General features: G+C 37.5%; 1 protein-coding gene across 1 annotated transcript; it reads right to left on the bottom strand.

Moving 5' to 3' along the window:
• Positions 1-9,474: 9,474 nt before the first annotated feature.
• LOC134057991 (interleukin-1 receptor type 1-like) lies at positions 9,475-25,119 on the bottom strand. The gene is made up of 10 exons (XM_062515041.1): positions 24,161-25,119; positions 22,288-22,519; positions 20,515-20,704; positions 19,414-19,588; positions 18,166-18,231; positions 14,184-14,304; positions 12,725-12,870; positions 11,819-11,962; positions 10,586-10,750; positions 9,475-9,851 (listed from the first exon to the last, which is right to left on the bottom strand). Exons 1-10 carry the CDS (start codon positions 24,333-24,335, stop codon positions 9,475-9,477), a joined length of 1,791 nt encoding a protein of 596 aa, XP_062371025.1. The 5' UTR covers positions 24,336-25,119.
• Positions 25,120-25,388: the final 269 nt, after the last annotated feature.

The raw sequence follows: 25,388 nt of genomic DNA, 5'->3' as shown, positions 1-25,388 counted from the left end.
AAATGGATTGCAGTGGAGTGATGATCATGGTATACCTTTCTTCAGCTGAGGAGAAGTCCAGATAAGGCTACTTCTTTGCAAATTAAGACTGGACTTGAGGATAGCATTTGGTGTATAGCATTTCTCCAAAGTGTGTATAGTAAATAAGGTATCATTCAGAAGTCCTTTTTCCATCAGGTGGTGGCATCTGCTTTCTTTATTTGATAAACATTATATAGCCAATGAAGGAAGCGCAGTGCCTGTGATAAATAATTCATTTTCAGTTACACTTAGAAGAAAATCAGAGTGAGAGCATTCTTTTAGGGAGGGATGGGATGGAAGTTGCCTGAGACGTCATCCAGTGGTTTCGTTCCAGTTTTCAAGATCACTTGTCTTTCTCAATTTACAGTATTGACAACTCCCTTTTCGCATATATCATCTCCTTGGGGCATGTGGCTGCATTAGCTTTTTTGTTTGGATCAAGAGAACACTTATGTCACAAAACAATCCTGGAGCCCATCAAACAGATTCCTTTCAGATGAGGCAAAACTTGGAAGATAAACTTCAACTAGCTGGGCAACCTATCAACAGTGCCTGATAGCAGTTAGTCTGAAATGATAGCTTTTCAAACATGCCATATGTGGTCACCAGGTCCTCCACACCAACTCACTTGAACTGCAAAAATCAGGGCAATACTTGCCCTGATTTTTTTAGTACAAGCACCAATGACAAGAAAATATAATTATTAGGTTATTTTAAGGCTATTACAGATTCCAGTCTTCTCATGTTTTACCTGTGCCTGCTAAATCATCCCTTCTACATGAGAAGAGACTATAGTTATGCCAAGTCTCTAAGATAAGCTCAAGTGTATTTAGGGCAAAACTATGGTTTATAGCAACCATCATATTCTTTGGGTGTGGCTGCCAAATGTATTCATCATGTATCTTTCTCATCTGAAACTGAGCAGGGCAAATCAAAACTTAACAGAGTTTTAAAGCACTTTAAGTAACTTTTTATACCATTTCTACTTCAAGCTTTGTTGCACAAGGTAACTTTAATGAAGACATTAAGATTATCATTGTATGTACAAATCTTTTAAAGCTACAAGAATAAAAAATATCAAGAAATGTAATTGCAAGTAATCATTTAGATATGGTTAGAGCTGCATAAAACATGTATGTAATACATGATTTGAGAGCAGAATAATTTTCTGTTGAGGAAGAAATATTCAAGAACACTAAAATGTGCAGGGTATGCAAAAATTTTGATTTAGAGAAGTTAAGCTAGGGCAGGAAAATTGGAAATTTAAAATATGAAAGTAATGTTGCAGTGTTTAGTTGCATCACATTAGTCTGTTGTTTTGTTTCAATATCCTTATTGCCTTCATTGTGGTAACCAATTGTCATGGTGAGAAGAGAAAGTTGAGATCCGCTGCAAAGCCAGATTTGCAGGGCTGACTGGGAAGCCACCTAGCAAAAGAAGGAAGCAGATGCTTGAAAAGGGAGAAGCCAAGGTGTGGCAGTAGTTACTGCCATGGAGGGAACTTGCCAGGGGATTAGCCTCAGCCTTCATGTCAATGTTTTCATCAGTCCTAGCAGTACAAAAAAATGGAAGATTACCTATATATTTTACTAATGGCACAGTAGTTAGAAAATAAGTACGTGACCCCACAGCTTGGCTCATACTGATTTTTACCCATTTACTCCTCCTGCACTCAGAAATTACACCACTATTTTATTTTCTTTAATTTTAAACACAAAGTAACAATTTGCCATCCTGAATCACAGTCTAAGGAGAATTATGGTCAAGATTCCTATGATTCATCAGTATATCTTTTAAATAAAATAAAATAAAAAATAGAAAATGCTGCCTTACGACTACAACTTCTGCCTACAAACAATACATCCAGTATATACCAATGAAAAATTTACTGCTTTGTTAGGACAAAGAGTGGTAACACAGAGAGAACAAAATAACTGGATACCTGAGATATGAATCAGTTAGCCAAAGGGCAGAGGCAGCCCCTTCCTATCCTGTTTCCCAAGCTCAAGCCTCCTAGGTGCTATATATACACATTGCACAGGTATCTACAGCAAATTTTTAGTCACAGACTAGGGGAAAAAAAGCATTTATAATCATGTGACACTCACTGTCATAAAACTGTACCCAGGAGGTTTGAGATTAAGTCCTCTAAGAACTGGAAGGCAGCATTTGGGCTTAGATGGTAAAAAGATAACATGGAAATTACCAAACAAAATTCTCCATGAGGTTGTCTCCTGGAAGTCTTCACAATTACTCTGTTAAAATGTTTTTAGCAGCCTTAGGATTGCATAATGCACTTTATCTGTGCAATTACACATGCATATAGCCCCTTTCTGCAGGTAGAGGATAGGGTTCAATGCTATGTAACAGATGAAACACTTACAATTCTGGTGCAAGGAACCCTACTACCAACTAACCACAAGAACTTTGAGCTAAGTGAGAAACGGTAAAGAAAGACATAATGGAAGTATTGCATCAATCACCACAACTTTCAAGAAAATGCAAAACAGAGAAATGTAGGTCTCTAACTTCCTAAAAGGGCTTCTTTGGGCAATTCAGAGACAGTCAAATCTCCCATTTGTAGTGAGTTTTTATATTATTTAAAACTAGTCAAGAAATTACTCCAGTGTCTTTGTGAGAACTTCACTGTACATCATTAAAACAAGTTTCTATCAGATGCCAGCCTATACTAAATTTCCTCTCAGAAATCTTTTTGCATGCTCCCCATCAGACATGTCTCCTCTCTGGCATTTCCCCCTTAAGCTCCACTGTACTTACCAAGTTTAATTTCAATAATATGATTTCTTGGAAAAATAAGCTCATTTTCCTCCTGAACATGCAAATACAAAATTTTATTTGAGAAAAAAGGACTAGTCTAAAAATATCTATCAAAACAAGTGGGACAGCACTAGCCTAGAATTTTCACTAGCAGACAATACAGTGACATTCTGTTTTGCTAATGGAGAAGATAAAAAAAAAAAACAGGTCTGTAGATGAATTCTTGTTATTTGTACCCAGTATAACTATTTTTTTAAATATCATTCTATTTGTTTGGGCTGTTATGTTTGAATATAGCATTGAATGAAAAAATCCCTAAGAGATCTAACAAAATTATTATGGACAAGGGAAGAAAAGGAAGAAGCATTGTTGTGAACAGGAATGCCTGAATAATATTTTTTTATAGTAAGATACAGCTTTCTTGTGAAATACCTATGCAGTAGAAAAATATTGAAATTACTCACTTAATAAAAAAGGAAGAAATAAGTATTTTGACTGGTTATTACCTCATCTGCTGATTAGTTTAACACCTCAATACAGCTACCAGCCTTCCATTATTTTCTTTTTAAGCCAGAAACAAGCAAGCACCAACACTATCACTTTTCACTGTTTGAACAATTATCTGTTCTTAGGACCAACATGGTATTGATATGGCTTCAAGACTTCTGGTGCCTTTTCCAGTTGCATGTAAAAAAATCAAACTGAAAACATTTCTCTAACATTAGGGAAGACTTTTTTACAACCAGTTGATTTCTGTTATTATTTTTTTATAGTCATAGCAGTGGTTTGTTGGAAAAAGTCTGTAACACTGATACTGTAACTTTATTTACACTGGTGGTCTGGGCAGAACAGATTGCTCAAGAAAGGAACAACATTGAGGGTTTCTGGGTGAATAAAGCAAGAGTTGAAAAGAGGGACTGAAAAACGAAAACAGACTGAGTCTTTGTGGAATGGGAAATGAAGGCTATTAACCTTAACTCAGTGTTAATCAAGGGTTTGCAGGGTTTCAGCCTCTCAAAGCACTGACCATTTGTATGCTGGGGCTCTGCTAAAGAGCATGCTCATGACACCCTCCTGGCTTGCAGATTGGGTTTTCTTCCATGGAAAGCCAAAGAGGAGGTTTGAATCCACATGGCATCCCAGTGTGGGTCAGGATACAGCTGTGCCATGCAGCTAGGCTCAAGAGCACCACAAAGAACTAAAACATCCTGTAATACTGGAGTCACAGACAGCTCTCAAAAGTTTTATTTACACTTCTGCTCATCCCCAGAAGACTTACCTGCCTGAACTTGCTTTCCTGCTGCCCCTGAGGCAATGAAGGTACAATGCAGTACTAGGAGGGCATCCAGACTGCCCACATTCACAACCACCACATACTGAAACCTGCTCGCTACTCCCCACACTTGCCATCCAAGAACTGATAAGGGTTGATAAAAGTTCTGGGATAGTGACTTTCACTTCCCACTCATGACCAACATCATTTGGCTAGAAGAATAACTGGTGGCAAGAGCACTGTGAGATAATGCAAAGCTAAATATGTCAGAGGACCCACAGTGTAATCATGGAAACCAGATAGAGGTCCTGTGTTGCCATGACATTAGGGAGGAACATGAACTGAGGTGGAAGGTTTCATCCTTCTACCTGGTACGCAGGAAAATTTTGTACAAACCAAGTACACCTTCTATGGAGAAATACTCTGTAAAATATGACAATAATGAATGTAAGGTTGACTGCAACCCCGCTTCACAGCACTTTGCAAAATAGTAGCTAATAAGGCATAAAATGTACCCCAGTTTCATATCTTGGGGGGGATGATAATCTGACACAAAACTGCAGGGACAGCTTAATGGGTTTGTCTTCTTTGCCCTCCCCAGAAGGGCTACCTTTTGGTAAGTCTTGGGTCCTCAGCTATGCCGAGTGTTGACCTAGGATATTGCAATCATCTTGTTAGTGCTATAGACAGCTTTTCTGCAGTTAATGCATTTACCACTGCAACAGATGTTGTAGCCAATAAATCCTGTTATTCATGAATCCAGCAGTCTCTTCTGAATGCAACCAGACCTGTAGTTTATAGACTATTTGTGAACTCGGCGTCGGGTCCATAGTTACAGGTTTGGAACAAGCACCAGCTAAAGAGCAGCTGAGTAATATCTGGGTTCCTAGGCTCTGAATTTGAAAGTGAATGTGCTTCTAAACACAAAACTATTAACAAAGTATTAGTAATAATATTACAACTTGGTATTTTAGAAAGGATTACTATAATTGAAAAACAAAATTCTTGGCTGTTTCAATTCAACATTCCTCATGAACACAGGGAATTATCAAATCAAACAGTCAGATTTAGATAAAGAAATTATTGAAAAATCCATGGAATTGTATCACTTTTTTACACAAAAGACTGAAGACTGACTAATAACTTTTATATAAATGTTATATTTTCCCAAGCAACCATATGTGATTTTCATTAAGCAATTCCTTCCTTCCACTCCTTTTACAGTCATATCAGTGTGAGAAACTGAAACCTGAAAGAGTTAATGGCTCAAAAATTTGTCAGAAAAGAAAAGGAACATTACCAAGCAAACTAGATAAGGTGCAGCTGAAAAAAAAGGCAGGAGAGTGCTTTTCTGGGATCAACTTGCTTATCTTGGGTAACTATTTCTAAAAACAAGTTTGAGACAGCAATGCACTTGCACCAGTCAGGGAAAGGGATTTGAAACCATAAGAGCCACCCCTCCCCCCCCCACCAGTCTCCCTCCAAAAAGTTCCAAGAATAACAAAATGCACATGAGCAAGGATTGGTTTATAAATAGCAAAACAGAGAGTGGTAGGGTATGAACCCATCATCCCTGCACTCACCATCCACAGGAACCCGACAAGAGACAGTGCTGGAACTCTTGGTGCTAACTCAGATTTTTTTTCTCTCTATCTCCTTATCTTTCCTTCTTCCTTTTTTTCCTCTTCCTAGAAGTTTAATTTGTTGTTGCCACATGTTGTCCAGTAAAGATTAATCCACTGTCTGTTCAAAAACCACAGCTGCCACGTGTTGTTCAGAAATGTTGAAGTTGCTGCTACAGACTGTCCAGCCTACTATAAAGTTTAAATCGTTGTTGCCTTTAGCCCAAGGATATCCGAAGCATCAGCTGCCTCAGAGTGGGTGGCCCAGGACTGCCCTCTAGGGACCCACAATCAGTCAGAACAAGATCCCCTCTCAATCTAAGAAACCCTTTGTCTTTAGGCAGATTAAATTTCTAAATGCAATAACAATTAATTATTAAAACATAGACAATACAAATAACTTAATTCAAAATCTATTAACACTCCTGCAGAAAGTAATTTTGCTGGTAACAATAGCAATCCTTTTTACATTAAAACATCTCTGAAAACATTTTTTCCCCCACTTTGTGTATCATAGCTAACTGCTGGTTTTGCCCACGAGGTGCTGAGAAGCCTGCTACAAGCCCTGCAGAGCTGGAGCAGTCCATCAGGACAAGGTGTGTGGGAAAACTACTCAGTGATGCTCTTCACATGCACTGAGCCACCTTTGCTTCTAGAGCCATTCTAGCCAAGAGAACTATCACTTTATCACCTACATTTCTGGGTTTATATGGACAAAAAATTAAGGTATCCTTTTAAAATGCAATTTAGAAAGTAAAGAAGGGCAGAGAAAATAACCTAGTATATTCAAACAACCAAGAAATACAAAAGCTCCATTTCCCCAGCTCCTGAGGAGCTGCAGCAGAAGGCTGCTCAGTATGGCACTGTTGAGCACCATGCTGGTCTCAGAGAGCAATGCAGCAGCCTTGGAGCTGCTCTAGCTTCACTGTGCTGCAAGGAGAGTATCAGAGAGAGCAGAGCCAAGCTCACAGCCTCTGTTTGCCTAGGATGAGGTGGTTTGTGCTAGTGTTGTACCACAGCCAGATTGACTGGCAACAGCCTGAATGAAGATCTATTATAGCAGTCTTGTTAAGCCACTAAGTCACAACTGCTGCTTGCCATTGTCAACATGCTTTAGTGAAGAAATGAGGGCAAAAGAAACAGCAGTGCTCTATGAAAAAAATATGTAGTGCCTTTATTAAATTTTAAAATGGACTCTTTCTCAAAGTGCCTCTACATAACATACATGAAAACTTTAGCATCATTTGTATAAATACATGAAAAGGAACAAATATTTTTTTAAAAACACTATTTTGGCTCAGTAAAATAACATTTCATTTCTAAAGTTAGGGATAACAAGTAGCAGTTCTTTCAATCTGTTCCAATCAGCAGGAGGAACTAGGAGGATTGAGGTCGCTGGAACTCAGTTGGCTGGCCTGCATACTCTGAGCTGTCAAAGTGAAAGCACAAAGTCAGTGTTACACCCTAGTTCTCAAGAGTACAAATACCATAATGCCAGCATCTGGTCTTCACATTTGATACAGGGATCTTCTTAAAGAAGAGTTTTGTGGCCAAACCATACAGCTTCTGTCCTATTTGATTCTTCTGTCAATGTGAACTCTAACAATTAACCTTGTTCAGATGGCTTTCAGTAACTTCAGATGGCTCTCAAGGCTCTTTGAGCCTACCAACAGACTGCCACTGAACACACACCATATTTAAAGGCAGACTTCATGAACAGCTAAGTAAATATGGCACTTCATGACTTGGACTGATCCTCCCCTGACACTTCTCTTGTGACTAAAACACAGAATGAGAAAAGACTATGAGCATTTGCATAGGTCTGTACATACATAAAATTCATCAATAAAACATTTCAGTGTTGTAACAGTTTGAATTAGTCTGACATTTCAAATGCACTTTCCACCCTTCCTCTTGCAATGAAGATATTCCATTCTGGCCAAACACACACATAACTCACAAAGCTCAGAAAGCACTGTCTCTCAAAAGCACTGTTTCAGGTTTCCAGAACACACTGAGGAAAGCAAAGTAATTTAGATAGGAGAAGAACCTACTTCCACTGTTCTTGTCACTTATCAACCAGAACAGTTTTGTTTGGTTGAGTATGGAGATACAAGAAAATTGTTTGAGCCATGAAAGAAGAAAAGCCAACACTGGAGTGTATAAATGAATAGATAAATTTTGAAGGTTGGAGAGCATTTTTTTTTTTTTCAGACAAACAAGTGGAGATACCAGAGGGAAAATTTCTGCCTATTACTGTCTTAACAACAGCCTTCAAGCAGAGCTTGGAAAATGATGGAGTTTGACACAAAAGCGAGTTGCTTGTTTCAAGATAAAGGAGCTGCAAGAGAAAGTATAGGATGGAGTTTGAATGGGAGGAGAGCAAAAGGTGCTGCAAGAAAGACGCTGATGAGGACACAGAAATTCAGAGTTGCAAGCAGCAGTAACAGTCAATTCCTGATGCTTCCCTATACAACAAGATCTCACAACCTAAAAGCATAACTTAAGAACAGACTGAAATTATATGGGCAATTTGGCTCTCATCTCCTGTTTCTATAAAATTAATAGCTATAAACATAGCATTAAAGAGGTGTGATGAATTTTTTTAATCAATCAAATCAATTCCCTCCCCCAGAAAAAGAATTGATCATTGCCAACTACATCACTGCCTACAAGACAAACGTAACTTTAGAGTTAACACTTGGAGCATACAAAATACTATTAATAATAAATTTTAAAATGAAAGAAAGGAGTCAACATTTTACACAACTTCCTTTCCCTTTTGTTTGGAAAGCCGTGACTGCAGCCTCCAGCACAGAGTCATCTCAGATTCCTTACATATCAGAGCAGAGGGAAAGGAGAAAAGCCAGCAGCTGCATGGGGTAACACAGGGCATATCTCTCTCTCTCTCTCTCTTTCTTTCTTTCTCTCTCTCTCTCTCTTTCTCTCTGCTCCCCTTGACACGGTTCTTATAGTAAGGTCGATTAAGTCAATAATCCTGTACCCCTCAGGACAGATTCTGTATCATTAACCAATTGTTCCACTTGGGTAAATAAATATATTAAGCTATTTAAGTGGAAAGAAGAAGTTCTCTGGAGATTAATCTTTGACTCAAAACAATTTCTACAACATCTGCATATGACAAGTGACTAAAAATGGCATTGATCTTTCAAATGTAAAAAAGATCAGGGAAGAGTATTTAAGCTTTGTCAGGTTCAACAGCACTTTTGGAGTGCTGGGATTCTCTCTTACCTTTTCTCCTGGATGATAACGCACCGATGCAGTAACACAGGGGGATTTACCTTTCTGCCAACTGAACAAGGCAAATAACAAACTTCTAACAAAGAAAAGTTCTGTGCCATTTGATTAAAAAAAAAAAATATTTACTGGCACCAGCCATGCACGTTACATAATATCACAACCATAATTAGTGTAATTCCCTTCATATTGAAACTTCAACTGTAGAAAAAAAAAATTCTTCATTGGTTTCAATTTTTTTGAAGTTTTTTGTCCTTTCATTTTTAATACAAGGGAATTTCACAGAATCACTCTTGGAAAAGTACTTGTGTACTTCCTACATTTCCTACTGATGATATTTCAAAGTGTTCTGTTGATCCAGCCAAAAGTAAAAACAATTCACATCTGTAGATGAAGCTGTAATACCTTCACTCCAGTAAATCTGGATGAGATTGCACAAAACAGACACATGTGACATCCAATCAACCCATCACCAACTGTGTGAACTGAATCAGTCATTAAGTGTCATTTCTCATTTGTTATTTAAGGCAAATTCAAGTCTTTTGGTAACAAATGCAAACCTGATAAAGAGCCACTTTTTCTGGATGGCATCTGGTAGCGCACCTTCTTCCAAAATCTGGTACTTGCTGAGTGGGACCTTTCTGAGAAGTCCCCTTTCCATCGGATAGCCCCATGCTTTTGCTTAATATATCTGATGGATTCTGGCATGGTTGCATAATCTTGTATTTTTTCAAGTTCAATGAGAATTACTTTAATGCCATCTTGGATAAGAGCACTGTGCATGGCTAGCTGCTTTTCAGACTCATCTTCCAGAATGCTGTAACAGGAGGGCTCTGGTACTAAAACAATTATCACTCTCCTACTTTGACGGATTTTTTCATCAGCAACACTGATCACAGCTGTAGAGAAAAAAGTTGTGCAAAATTAAGGTTGCACATTTCTATTTCCTGTTACCAGTATTCTGCAGCTGGTTCATTAACTATTTGATATTTAAGCCAACACACTTTACATCAAAATAGGGAAAGGATATGAGCATGCAAGCATGCTCTTGGGTTAGCCAATCACAGAGATCTGGCCAATGCAACACAACCTGACCCCATCAAATTCTATGTCTATAGCCCTTTTTACCAGAAACAGAGAAGAGCTACCAACTATCAACTTGCTAATGCCATTTTATTACCATCATAGGTACAAATGCAAAAAAAAAAACCCCAAGTTTCACAACCACAGGACCTTTTTACTTTAAACAGTCTGTTCTGATACATGTACAAAACCAGTTGAGTGTATAAGTGGAAGAGAAAAAAAGATTCCACCCTTCAATGGCATTCCAGTCAGTTAACTCACAAACAGTGAAATATGGTAAATACCACACAAAAACTCCAGGCAAAATCCTGGGAACAGACTATTGCATTTTTTCAAACTGGAAAAATTAAGCAGCACTTTAGATTCTACTTCTCAGGGAACCCTTCCTTCTCAAACCACTACTAAAATCCTTCAACTGTTATTAAAAAAAAAAAAAAGCTCATTTGATGATGAGAGATATTTAGAATCCCATCTGACTGCCTGCTTCTTCTCAGTTGTATTCTCAGGTCAACAAGAAAATTCAAGTCAAATTTGTCTTCAGCTAACTTACCTTCTCCTGGTAAATCATCTCTCCCAAGTATGAAGAGGTTATAGCCACACTGTCTTTCTAAGACCTCTGGCAGTAACTTCAGAGCAAAAATATCTGATGAATACGAGCAGCTTTCTCTGTTCTTTGGATACAGAACATAAGCATCATAGATCTTCTCATCTGAAACTAAGGAGTGAGCAATAGAACTTCCATGAAAATGAATTCTGATGTTATAAGAACAAGCAGGCAAACAAACAAAATCTCTAAACTCTGGGGGATTTTCCCTTACATGAATCATTGTTTTAAGTCCTAACTGCGATATATTAGCTAAGCATATATGACTATACAAAGCCTGAAATATTTGTAGGATCAGGCCTTCTATAATTCAGAATGCTGAATCTGAATAGGCAAAAGAAACCTGCAAAATTAAGTTGCAACTTTCTCTTTTGAACACTAAATTTAAAATGTCATCATTGAATTACCTGGAAAACAGTGAACCCAGTGGTAAAACTGATATTTAAAATTCCAGTTGCCATGTAATTCATAGGTGGTGTTGCAACCTGGAGTTCCAACCCACAGCAACCACTTAGATATGACAATAAAAACAAAGTAAGTGTCAAATTTCAAGATCCAAATTGTTTTGGATATTTTGGATCAAACTTTTCAGAAGGACCTAATTTAAGAGACTTCCAAGAAAATCTAAGAGAATATCAATACCTGTAGAAGATACTTTCTGTTTCTCTAGCCATGTATCTCCTCTCAGATGTTTGGAAATTATCCATACTTCAGCATACTCTCATAGACAACATTCCTATCAACATTTTTTTGAATGCCAGAAAAGCAAAATTTGCAGAAAGTAAAATAATTATGTCTTTAAATAGAAAACAAAAGAAAGTTATATTTTTCCTGTGTCATCTATGGAAAATAAAAACCACTTAACAATTCTAATGCATTACTGCTTTCTGTAACAACAGTAATTAAAAGTAATCTGAAAAACTGATGTCTGAACAGTATTCAAACCACTGGGGTGTGTCTTCAGGAAAAGCAATGATAGTTCTGGATTCCTGGAAAGTTGCTGATCTTTTTCCCCTTTAGATGCTTTTGTCATCTGAACTAATTCTAAACATCCTATAAACAATATTATCCTTTCAAAAACCCCAAGGAAGATCAATCACGATCCATGAGAGTAATAAACTGCTTTACAAGTAAAGGTGGAAACTCAAAACAACACTAAGCACTGTTACATAAACATACCCTTTTTCCCCAAGAAAGGATGGCAGGAGTCCCGATACCAAAGTACGATATCAATCTTGAATATCTTGTAGATAAAGAGAGTAAAAAGTACTAAAAATACCAAGGAAACTCCTCCTCCAATTAAGTATCCCTGAATGTTTCGAGCTGCAGCAGCACAGGATAAGAAAGAAAACAAAGTACAACTATAAACTAGAACCAGAAAAAGACAAGGATTATACAAAGTTGTTTAATCATTCGAATATTTTTGTTCTAACAGGAGTGAAAGAACAGGACAAACTGTTTAATGTATGCTTTCTGTTTATTACTGTTATCTGATAAGCCTACTTTATCTTTCAGAGAAAAAATACAATATGGTAAATGAGACTGCTCTTCAGCTGAAAAACCAAAATAAAATATTGACATATAACCCAGCAAAGCAGTAGAGTGAGAATTATTGTACAATCAGTCAGAAAGCAAGGAAGTCAAAGGTGGGGAGGTGATTTCCCGACCTGCTAATCTCCCCAGACCAACTGGCCTTCCATTGTCTCTGCCCCTTCAATGACCTGTCAATGAACCTACTCATTTACTGTCCTTAAAACAAAACTGCACTTTTTAGTCAATACATTAAAGAACTTCTGAGGGTAAATCCTACCCTGATAATCTTTATGAAGAAATTACAGCCAAGTAACAAGTTAGAGCTCATATCCACTTTCATTCCTAAAATACTGAATGAGAGAAGACAAAGCAAATCAAAAGTGTCATTTTCTTTCATTTTGCTAAGAATGTGATAAAAAAATTCACAAAGAAAGGTATTGAGATGCACTGCCCATTTTGTATAAAAGTACATCACACAGCTTTAAGTAGGGCATTGTCAAACTAAACTGAGAAGTAAATCAATTATAGCAATTTTATCGAGAGATCTCTTACCTGGGTATTCCAATTTGATGTAGGCTGTAAATTGTTGAGAACCATATATGAAGTGGCAAAAGAATTTATGAGCATAGTCCTTTACTTTCACATTTGAAATGTTAAATTTTGTTCCAGATACAGCAAGACCATGAGGCAACCCCTCTCTGTCATTAAACAAGGTAAAAGGGAAACATCTGTACATATCTGAATATCTATGCTGAATAGAAGACAGATTTATCTATTCAAAGACACAAAAACATTAATTTTTTTATCTGTATAAACCTAAGAAGCTAGTGAAGCACAATAAATATACCCCTGTAGCAATTTCATGAACTAAAAACATACTGGACTTAGTTGTTTTAGGGGTTTTTTGGGTTGGGTTTGTTGTTTTTTTTTCCCCTGAGTTGGACAGAGTGCACCATTCGCAGTTTTTGCAGGTGACACAAAACTCAAAGGGATGTCTGTTACAACAGCCAGCATCCAGAGGAACCTTGACAGGATGGACAAATAAAAAAATACCTCATAAAGTTCAAAGCAAAATGAAAATCCTGCATATGAGGATGAATAACCAGATCCCAGGCATCCTGGACGGCATTAGGAAATACACTGCCAGCAGGTTAAGGGAAATGATCCTTCACCTCTGCTCAGCACTGGTGAGGTCACATCTGGAGTAATGGGGCTGGTTTTGGGCTGCATAATACAGGAGATGGATTTGCTGGAGCAAGTCATGTGCAGTGATGTGACAGATAAGGAATTGGAGCATCCATGACACAGGAGAGCAGGGACTGCTCAGCCTGGAGAAGAGAAGGCTCAGGGGTAGAGGATGGATCTCATCAATGTGTGTGAATACTTGATGGGAGGAAGGAGTGGAGAAGAGGGAGCCAGGCTCTTTTCAGTAGTGCCTACTGACTGGACAAGAGGCTATGAACACAAATTGAATCACTTTCCCATCTGAAATTCCACCTGAACACTTTTTAACTTCAGGGCAGTCAAACACTGGAACCCAAATGTCCTGCAACAAGAGTTTCTGCCTTATGTTCTTGAGGATTAGCAGCTGTGTCTGTACTTTAAAAAGGACCATTTCCACAAATAAAATAAGCTGGGTGACTTTTTATTTTGGAACAATCTATACTACCTGTATTAATGATAGAGGACAGGCTTTAACGTACTAGTAAAAAAAAATCATGTAAGAAATCATGAATAAGCGAGCATTACAAAACTGTACTTCACAACACCATTATAAAAATCTACATGATTGCTTCATTCCATTTGTATCAGACACAGTATTTATAATAAAATTTTATTCTTTTAAAACCAAGCAATAAGAAAATACTGTGTTTGATACAGACTTCTAATCCACCTTTCAATGACTAGTGGCATTTGACCAGTAGTCTACTTTATAGTGAATTTACTGTAAATTACTGCAGATTACTTCACCTACATATGCACTACACATTCAGTGTATAAAAATACTTACTCATAAAACTGTTCCCTGTAGGTTTTATCAAAGATATCAACATCCTCATCATTAACCTGCCAGAATGGAATCAAGCCATTTATGCCACTTGATATGTTACATTCCATAACTACATGAGAACCTACAAAAAAAAAGTAAACACAGCAACTGAAGGTCTTGTAATAAGAGGAGAATCAAGTGATGAGGGAACAGCTGGGAAAAGGAGGAATATAAAAGAAACCTCTTCACCTTATGAAAAGCAAAGTCCTTAAAACTCATCCATTTGTATTCCAAATATGGGTGTCTATGATCTGGATATAAATTCCAGCCTAAATGTAGGTGTTTAAATGTTTGCATCTATATGCAAGCTAGATGTCTAAGCTAGTAACAGAGTTCATCTCTGCTGAAGTCCACACACACAGTAGATACTTTAACTGAATTACTCTCCAGACTCCACTGAAAGACCTCCAGGGCTCAAATCAGTTGCATGTACACCTATGGTGACATCCAAGATGCTCTCCTGCATCCAAGGTATCCACATGGAGTTGTCACACAGGACTCCAGATCTTCAAGAACACCATAGATAGCCAGACCACCCAAAACAGCACTCTATGTGTAGGCAACTGAACTGAGCCCCTGTTGACACCTGCCTGAGTTAAGGACCTCTGATCATGTGCACATACCCATGTGCAGACAACTGCATCTGGGAGCTGAATCTCTTTCTTAGTGATCATGTATATCTTAACTCCAAATCAGGGTTTTGTGGCCTGTCCACTGGCACTGGAATGGTTTCTGAATATTATCACACTTTATTTCCAGAGCAAGCTCACCTGTCACTCAGCTCCTTTGTGACCAAGAGTCCAGATCTTACAGAACACCTCAGTATTAAGCAAGCCAATTTGCAAAATATATTTACTGCCAATGTACCTCAGCAAGCTCCATGTACAGGAAGGTAAGCAGCTTTCTTGGATTCCTTTCCTTCTGTATTTTACCCACGGAAGTTACGATTTGATAGGAGAAGGTGGGCTCTCTCAGCTGGCCTATGTAAAGATCTTAGTCTTTCATTTCCTAGAACCGCATCAGATCTAGATGCTTCCACCAAGGGATGGTCTCTAACAAAAGTATGGAATAAACCTTTAGCTCACATGGAAAGCAGTTACTTGAAAAAGAGCTCACATAGAAAGAGATGCTCCCCGATCTCTTCCCTCACATCATTCCACCACAACAATTAATTTTTTTAAAGATGTGGTTTAGTGCATTGCCCAATTATTCAAAAAAAAAAAAAAAAACAAAACAAAGCCCAAAACACCTCAAGTGTTCCATGGCCTTCATGGAACAATATGAATGTATTGTTACATTTCTACACCACCTTTTCCTGACACTTCTCATTCAAAAATCAGACAGGTGTTTCCATACAGGTGTTCATGCAGCTGCTTAGAGATTCTGCCCCACAGCCTGACACATAGTAGGAGGATTTATTTTTTCCCCCCCAGTACCCCATTGAAGGTACTGGACAGAGAATATCTAATAATTGAATACTTGAATAGCAATGTCATTTCAAAACAAATAAAAAAAAAAAAATCTCACCAAATTCCTTTAAAAAGTGCCCCCCATGTGCCCCTGTAATAGGGAATCATTTGTAGATCTCAGTAGTCAAAATAAACCCACTTTGTGGCTGGAGCCTCCTTTTAGTCTCACCTGTGGCTATTACCCTAATGTATTCAAGGCAATCAAAGTTTGCTCATCCTAGGTGGTCCAAAGCATCCAACAATACACCAGCACAACTTTTAATTAATGCTATGTGCAAGCCATAACAAACGTGGACCAAATTCTACAATAAGGAATCTAAACAAGATGTCCCATAACACAGACTTAATGACTTAGGCTGAGAGCCACAGGCAGCCCCTGGAATAATAAATTGCTCAGAAAATACTATCAAGTATAGAAAAAAAACTAACACTGCCCTCAGTAAATTTAAGAGCCTGCAGATCAGACTCCTGAGTGGAGGCTGCATCAGTAAGAACTTTTCTGAATTAAATGAGAAGTCATAACCAGTCAAAACTAGGGATGAGACTTGCCTGATACTTTAATGGGTGGGAGATACAGTACAGGGAAGCCCAACTGTAACATTACTTAATTTCTTCTATAGTTACAATTACAAAGAAAAAGGCAAGTTTTCTCACAAAGATTAGGGTTATGTGAGGTAAAATAATTACTATGGAAAGTCTCCCTGTTTTAATCCAAGATCTCTTAAATTTCCTCAATTGTGAAAGAACCGCAAGTTTTGTAATGAAGACAGAGAAGTTGTAATTACCAGAAAATTAATATCAGCTCAGTGGCTGCTGAGCGATTTTAGACTATTTCAACAGAATTAAAAACCACCTGAAGAGCACAGGAATGTAAGCCTTTAAAACTAATACTTTTTGTATCGGATCATGAATATTCTCACTGTTTAAAACAAAGCCTTCTGAACTTCAGAGGAACATAAGTTCTATTAAAGCTCATTCACAATTCTGGTCAAAATCTATCAATGCTCACCAGAATCTGGCAACTTCAGAGTGAGTTATCTTTCACAAGTTATTGAGGCCAAAAAGAAAAGAAGAGAACAAAACAAAAAACCACCAAAACCCCACAAGACCCCCAAACACACATACACAAAATCTACCAGTGTTTCAGTGCTGTCCAGTTTAATACCATATATTCAAAGACAGAGTTTGGGACAGACAAAAGTGTCTCACATGATATAAAAAGAAACATGAAGCTTTAACAGGAGAAGAAAACATCTGTTAAACACAACATTTACAAGCTCACTGTCAGAAAAAGCAGCAGCAAAAGTAGCTGTGTTATGTGAGATTCCATCAGGGTGACACACATAAAAATAATCCACAGTGCTCTGGCCTGACCTCACAAGTGGTGTCAGAGTCCAAATGCAACCTTTGCTCAGAGTTTCTCTGGTGATCTAATTCCTCAGAAGATTACAAAACTGTTTCCTGTACTAGGAAATTCTAGCAAATAGCCAATCACACTTCTCCAAAATCAGTTAATGCCCATTTAAATCAAATATTTTGTTTGAACCGCTACCTTTGGTACAAAATGATTTTAAAAAATACAGTTCAAGCAGCTCCAATCTCATTCTTCTGGACTTTGTCACTAGAACACAACTCTGTCCAATATGTGGTGCACTTTAAACACATGCAACTTTGCTTAGGAAAAGACTGCAATATCATATACTTGGCCCAGAGAATTACAGAATAACTGAGGTTAAAAGAGAGGTCTTCAATCCAATTCCCTGCTCAAAGTATGGCCTGATTCTGAGGTCAGACCAGGCTGCTTAGAGATTTATTCAGTCAGGTTCTAAAACCTCTAAAGACAGCACAACTCTTCTGTGCAGCCTGCTGCACTGCCCAACTGTCCTCCCTGTGAAGAAGTTATTCTTTATACCCAGACTCTTTTATTTAAGAAATTTCCAAATAAACAGTACCTGGGATATGCATCAACTAGCAGCCCTTTCAGAAAAGATCAGTACTGAAAATTTTTATTATTCTAAAACAAGGAATAAAATCCAGGCTGTGGAGAGGGGAGACTGGAAATATACAAGAAGAGAAAGAGCTGCTACTGAACTGGTCAACTGCTACCTATCCTAATATGGTTTATGTACACATAGCACATCATGAGGACACATCATGACACAAACACCGAGAAGTGGTTAAAAGGACAGATAGCAATAATAGAAAATAAATAAATAAATAACAAATAAATAGTTGCATCCTGCACAACTGCTGGTCAAGAGACCCCAGTTTTAGGCACAGTCACTTCCCCCTACAAATTACTTGTGGGAATCATGTTCTATTATCTATCCTCTGTCTTCCAGATATTCTCAATCCACATGGTAATCTCCCAGTCTTGCTGAAGTCTGTGTAACTGTTCCCATATCATTTCACAAAGACCAGGAGCTTATTTGTTTCAGTTAAAGTTAATAATCTCTTCAATAGTCACTACTTACCAAGTTCAACTTCAATTGTATTGTTCCTTGGATAAATAAACTCCGGTTTCATCTGCAGTGGTTTTTCTAACCAAAACAAAGAAAAATAAAACCTTCAGGCAGGAAAAGTTAGTTCAACTTACTTAGTTCAACTGACAATAGTTTTGGTTTTACAGTGAGTCTGGTTTTGTCATTTGGTATTCTTGTAGTGCCATAATTACTACAAGTTTCAAATTTACAACAGAAATGTCTCATATTAGCTCTACTCTCTCCAAGTTATTCTATTTTAGCTCCCAAGTTAACAAAGAAAAAATTACCTTTAAAATTCTTTTTAAAAAAATCTCAAATTTACTGGTAGCAGAAAGGAAAGTAACACAAAACCAGAAAACAAAGACAAAACCAAAAAATGCAGTTAACTTTTTCAGAGATGGTTAATGAAGAGAAAAGTGGTTGTTTCAATGACCTCCTAGATAAGGTGAATATTTTTTAAAGTAAAAGTTTAAACAAACATGTACTTTAACTGGGCTGGAATTGTATCATTCTGCATGATGTATAAATTGGTTGCCAACAACCTACTATTCTTTTATCACCTATATAAAGTCAGAATTTTGGTTTAACCTAAAAAGATGGACCTGCTGTCTCCAGCCAACTATTCTGATAGGACTATTATCATGTTACTAGTCCAGTCACCAGCATCATTGCCCAAAAAGACATAATCACAATGGTAAGAGCAGTAAGTGACACTACCAGCAGAGTGAGACAGCAGAAAAGCACAACCAAGTGCCAACAGTAAGCCAATCCTTTCCAGAGGAAGATTTATTAACTTTATATTATTTATACAGCTTGTCACATCTTCTTTCCCATCAACAGAGGAGCAAGCTCACAAACAGGGCTTCAAGCAGGTCACTTGCTGTGATAGTCTCACAATAAAAAAAGCTTCTATTTATAAGTTTATTTACTTTAATGGTGCACTATTTGTTTTGGCAAAGCAATACCTCCACTCCAGGAGGATACCTCCAATACCTCCACAGCTTTCTTGTAATTCTCATTCCTAACCCTGCACTACTCATTTCCCCACAATTCTTCTTCAAAAGCAATGCTCAATGGTAGCAACATGCCTCACTGCCTTTCAGTTTTATGTTCAGGAATAAATTACAGAAAACTTACAACTCTAATTTCACAGAGCAGAAAAGCAACATGCCAAATACCTTATGTCTGCATACAAATGTTTAAAGCAGAGTCAAAAAGAGAATAACCTCATGCACTCACCTTTAACCTCTAGACTTATGGTTCTTGAAACATTATATTGTTTTCCCATATATGTGTATACCATATGGCAAGTATAGTTTCCTCGGTCTTGCACCGTGACATTACGAATCAAGACAGCATTTTCACCCTCTGCCAAAAGAAGTCGCTTGTCTTCAAGAAATCCAGGTTTACACTCCTAAACACAAAGGTACCTGTGATTTAAAGGGAACTAAAACAATCTGACAAATCTGTTACTGTACTCTACTGATGATTAAAATATTTGGCAAACACTGACTTCATTGAAAGCCGTGACATAGATTCTTTTCCAAGCTCACTACAGTCCAACAAAGTCTGATATCTTGCTCTTTTAAAAAAAAAAAAAATCACTGCAGTCAACCTTTTACATTTTCAAGCACTGTGTTTTAGTTGATAGCCTTCCTAAATAGCTGACACTTTCCTAGCTCAGGTGTGGCAGAATTTATTACACATGCAGCAGAGTATGAGAATACATGCCTGCACCCCTACTTCTCTGTGATGAAAGAGCTGCTGTAGCAGTGCCTTGTGCTGTTTGGGTGTATTCCCATTTCTGTGGCAATGCAAATTCAGGGAAAAAGGCTTCCTTCTCTTCCTTTACCTACAAACAGTGGAGAATGTCTTCACCTCAAAAGATGTATAGGTGCTGCACCAAGGTTAGTTAACATGTATAGGCCCATGTACCTGCTTTATTACCAGCATCAGAATTAGGAGTTGAACTGTTCAGAATTTTACCTTAACACAGATAAAATACATATTTTCAAGCTTGCACAGTCTACAGAGCATTTTCATAGAACCAAAGCAAGCAGCACAAGAATCATCAACAATGCCTAGTATTCTGAGAAACTGAAATAGCTATGACAAGCCTTCCATTTACAGAAATATACAAGCTTTAAAACTTATTATCTACATAAAAAAAAATCAAAGGATAAACCAGAATTTCACAAATCTTATTCACACTCAGGCCTTACTCAAACTGTAGAGAAAATAAACCTTCCCTTCCAAAAGCTGCTTTACACAGTTACTTCATAAGACATTTTAAATAATAGATTTTGTATCTTGTATGTATGAAATACACACGTTCAGTACCTTATACCATTGTACTTCAGGCTGATTATTGTCTTCATCTTTAAATTGCTCTAGATCAGGACATATAATCTTTCCAGTATTCGTGCTCATCACTTTTTGTTCAAACTTCATTTTTCCATTAAAACACAAACCATTATCATTCTTAAAAACTGTTAAGTTTATAGTTTTTTTGTTAGAGTGGTTAAGGCTCCTGTAATTAAAACAGCAAACAAGTCAGGTCATTAACAGTAAGGTTCATTATTTCCAGCAAGTTAGGGACAGGGACTTCAGCATCTCCACCAGTCTTGCCTCTGTAACACCCCTGCTATATTCCCTTAATTCGTAAACACCATCCTCAGCCTCTCAGCCCCTGTTCCAGGTGAAGAGATGGGAATAAGCTCTGAGTTCGTGTTGTGAGCAGAAATGGAGTTTGCTCTGGACACATGAGGGGGGATGTCAGGACTTCTCAGAGCTGTAGTTAAGGCTTAAGTGTCTGATGTACAAAATGTTGCTTACAGTAATACAACTGAACCTTAGCAAGTTATTTGTTCTGCCAATATTATGCAAGCCAAGGATGTGAGGTGTCCACAGGAACACATCTCATACCTCAAGAAACTAAAACCATAGCAGGAAAACTTAAATTAAAATTATGCAGCTGGGTAGCTTTGAAAGGATTACACGTTATTACATTATTCTGACTTCCAGTTTTGGTTTCATGGTAAACTCCAGTGAAGAAACATGCCTATGACATTGGAAGTTTTTACTGACCATTGTTACTACATTCACAACCCAAACTCCCCCAGCATAACGGGTGTACTCTATGCACACCAGTACACACAACTACACTCTACTGAAACAAATTTAGGGCCACCTGAAAAGCCTGTATTGGCTGCTCTCAGTGTGTTGTGGCAATACCATGAGGAAAAGAACATTTTATGCATGTCTTCCCAAAATTAATTTCCTGTTCAGCACACAGTGAATTTCAACCACTGTAAAAAAGATTTAGCGACCTTAGTAGTGAAGCCCACTGCATTAATCTTAGATATTGATCTAGCAAGAGCTTTAAAGAACTATAAAAGCTAGATATAGATTATTTTCAAATAATCTGTTCCTTTTTAGTTCTCTGTGCTCAGATCATTTGAGTAGTACAGGAGACATTATTTTCAGTCTCTAAAGCTGTCTAGCACACTGCTTTGCTCTTTTAATGTATTCTCATTTTTGATCAGTAACACATGGTAATATTTTAAAATTAATCATAAAAACTTCTTTCAGCCTTTTGATTCAGCCTTTTTCAGCCTTGTAGATTTCTAGAAAGACTTCCAGAAAGCTGCTAGGCTCTCCAGAAAGTCTGTCCGGTGATTAAAATGCAGAGTTTGCTCCTCTTAGAACCTTCCTGCATTTAGTCTTGTCCTAACAAAGAAACCAGCGTTCTTCTGTCAGCATCAAACAGCAATTTTGGAATTGCCACAACAGGAAGAGCCAAAGAAGTTAAGGCATTTTCCTGTGACTTTACACTTCATCCAAAACAAACAAAGCAAACAACCAACCCCACAGACCATTTTTAGTATGGTCATGCTTTAAGACAAAGACAGCCTTCTGTATGACCCACTTTTACAGTGCTAAATATGCAGAATAGCAGAGAAACACAGGCATCATGCAGAAACAAAAAGCATGGTCCAAACAGTGCTTTCAACTGATCTAAGCATTCTGGTTAAATTTTGTACACTCACGTTCCACAAATTAATTGTCACACTTGCAAGCACAAGCAACCCACTTGTTTCCTTCCTTCCTTACCTTACATTGCATTCATAAAGTCCAGAATCTTCCAGCATTGCAGGAATAAACCAAAGCAAGCCCTCTCGCTGGTGGATCCTGGCATCTGTCTCTGTGGTCACTGGTGTAGCACTACCATTTTTATACCATGTCAAATTGTAATCAGAGTGAAGCATTGGCAATGTAATTATTGGGCAAGTAATAGCTGCAGGCTCTCCAACAAGCACAAAGTAATCACAAATAACACACCCTTCTGTAAAAAAAAAAGGAATAAAAAAGAAAAATAAAAGAAAAAATTATTAATGCTTTTAATTTGCATACTTTTATGTTTAAGAAGTATTACTATCCATTTCAAATTACACAGAATTAGAAAAACTTTCTGTGACAATTAACCATTCAAACATCAAAAGGCTATTATTTTTTCTTTGTTACCACCTTCTGGTTGAGATCATGAACACATATTTTACAAACTTAAGGTACAACTTCCCTCTGTTAAGGTATCCAGCAACAAGCACATGCAAGCCAAACAGCCTCACTGCAAACCAGAGTGTAAGAAGATCCATGGCATTCATCAGGCAACTCCAAGCTTCCCAACTTACCTGTCATGTCCTTGTTATTTAATCATGCTAGTACTTTTGCAGAATTACCAGATTCTTAAAGTAAATACTATCTATGCAAAACACAGTGCAACCAGTAGCAGGGCAGAGCTCCCGACAGTATTCTGATATTATGACTGGAGGCCAAAAATAAATCAGGAAAAAAACTGGAGAGAAAAAGTATTTATATTAAGAAGTCTTGTCTTTAATATATTATTTCCTTCTGACATTTGCACCTTTATCCAGAAGGCCTATTATTCAGAACATCACAGAAAAGGCCAATAACATAACATAGTTTTATAATTATGCCTGTGCAACAAGTTGACAAAAAACAAGTTTGCATATCAAATATGCAAACAAAAACTTATGGGAAAATATTACTGTAGCACACAGAGAGCTGACCATTTGGCTATAAATCAGATTGTAAAACTTTCAAGCTTTTGCATACATTTGTCCAGAGAAGCTGTGGATGTCCCATCTCTGGAAGTGTTCAAAGTCAGGTTGAATGGGACGTTGAGCAACCTGGTCTAGTGAAAGGTGTCCTGCTCATGGCAGGGGCGTTGGACTGGTGACTGATGATCTTTAAGGACTCTTCCAGTGCAAACCATTTGGTGATTTTATGTTCAACACTGAATTTTTATGAAACGGCAAAACATCTGGTTGAACTGATTTTGCAAATCTTGCTGAATAGCTGTACAAATACAAAGTTAACATATTCCATTTAAAAATAAATAAAATCTTCACTAATCTTTCTAATATCACTACCTTCCCATTTAAAGACTTCCAAATAAGTCTCTATATATTTCAATATAATTCAGAGACATTAGTATTTAGACTGCTTATGGAAAAGTAGCAAGACAAGCAGAATTAACTTATGTAGTTCTAGACTTTATTGAAATACTAGGCCTAGCTTAACTGTAAAGTAAACTCAGCCCTACTGCTTTCAGGACTAGACATACAGAATATCTCATAAAGAAGGCACTCTCTAGCTAACCTTAAGTAAGGAAGGCAATCATTTCGGGATTTCTTCATAAGAAACATGGAGAGGCTAATCCAAGCCTCAGAGACCTAAATTTATGTGCCTGGATTTTAAAAAAAAAAATTATCTCCACTTGTTCATGGCATCTCTAGTGCAATTTTAATCCACCAGAGGCATTCAGCTATCAACATGCTAAAGCAAAAACAAACCTCAAACTCAGTACTCGTTCTTGGTAACTCTTTCCTACTAAATACACATAACTAATCTCTTTCAGATGTTCTTTTTTAAAATGGTAATTTCAACAAAGTATTTAACCTACCAGCTCTGAAGAGAGGTATCAGTACAATGAGATGACCAATGAGCAAAAATACAGATGTCATATTTTGCTGCAAACCAGAAGTTTTTTCCATTGGTGTAGTAAGACTGTTCAAGCTGCACTGCCCTCTGGACCCTGCATTACTCCTTAAGAAAAAAAAAAAAATCAGAAGAAGCATTAGTCATCTTGGGAAGGGAAAACATGGATTTGGTAATTTAGCCCCAGACATTGAATATTTCAAGTGCAGAGACTCTTGGCTTTCACAAACAGCTGCTCAGTTTTCAGCTTTTGACTAGAACTTTTCCTGGAACCAGAACTATCCTAATGGAGTAACTCTTGCATAAGTGTTATATTCTTTTACCAGCATAGTTAAAAAAAAAAACAAACAAAAAAAAGCGATTTAAGCTATACTGCACATTTTAAAAACCAAACTAGATCAAGCTACTCTTCTTCATCTTTCCAAATGCTTACAAGAGAAACAATCACAGGGATTTACAGGTCTCCTTCTCTGAACTGTTCTTATATAGCTGAGGCATCTTTTAAGAGCAGTAACTTGCAGTTCTTTGCAGCAGGACAAGCATGTAACTCCAGTGTAATCTGCTACTTAAAACTGGCATCTAAAGTCAAATGTCTGTGGAAACCACAGCTAATATGAATTGCTGCGGTCAGACACAAAAAAAAAAAAAAGTGTCCAATAATTTTATTTTCAATTCACACCTCAGGTCTTTTTTTTTCAGTTTTCTCCAACAAAGACATGAGTGAACACACATCCCCTGCCCTCATGGCCCACAAGTGGCTTCTACGAAACTCTAAACTTTAACCAAGTCCTGCTTCCCTCTCAGATGCACAGCATTTTTTTGATAAGGTGTCATCAGAGATCTCCCCAAGCTTCCTATTGTCAACCAGCTGGCAAACAATTAAATCCTTCCCCTTCTAGTAGCTCATTGTAGGCTAAGATCTGCATTCAGTGGCCTTACCTTTCCTCAGCTTTTGATTATTTTGCATGCTGCTGCCTCTCACTCTAAAGCAAGCTGGTTTCACAAGCAGCAGTCCATTGCAAGACATTTATTGCACAGGTCCCAGTTAATATTTGCCTTCTACCCAGCTACAGACGGCAGGAAGAAGATAAGGTACTCCATGGAAAAGTAAGCTGTGACTTACTTTTATATACAACATAATTCACTTCAGTCATAAATAAGCCATAGCAGTTCCTTTTTTTGAAGCATTTCAT

Source organism: Cinclus cinclus, chromosome 2 (genome assembly GCF_963662255.1).
Source record: "Cinclus cinclus chromosome 2, bCinCin1.1, whole genome shotgun sequence".
Classification (NCBI taxonomy): Eukaryota; Metazoa; Chordata; class Aves; order Passeriformes; family Cinclidae; genus Cinclus; species Cinclus cinclus.
Note: the sequence above shows the minus strand (reverse complement) of the source record. Positions and strands in the feature narration are given on the sequence as shown.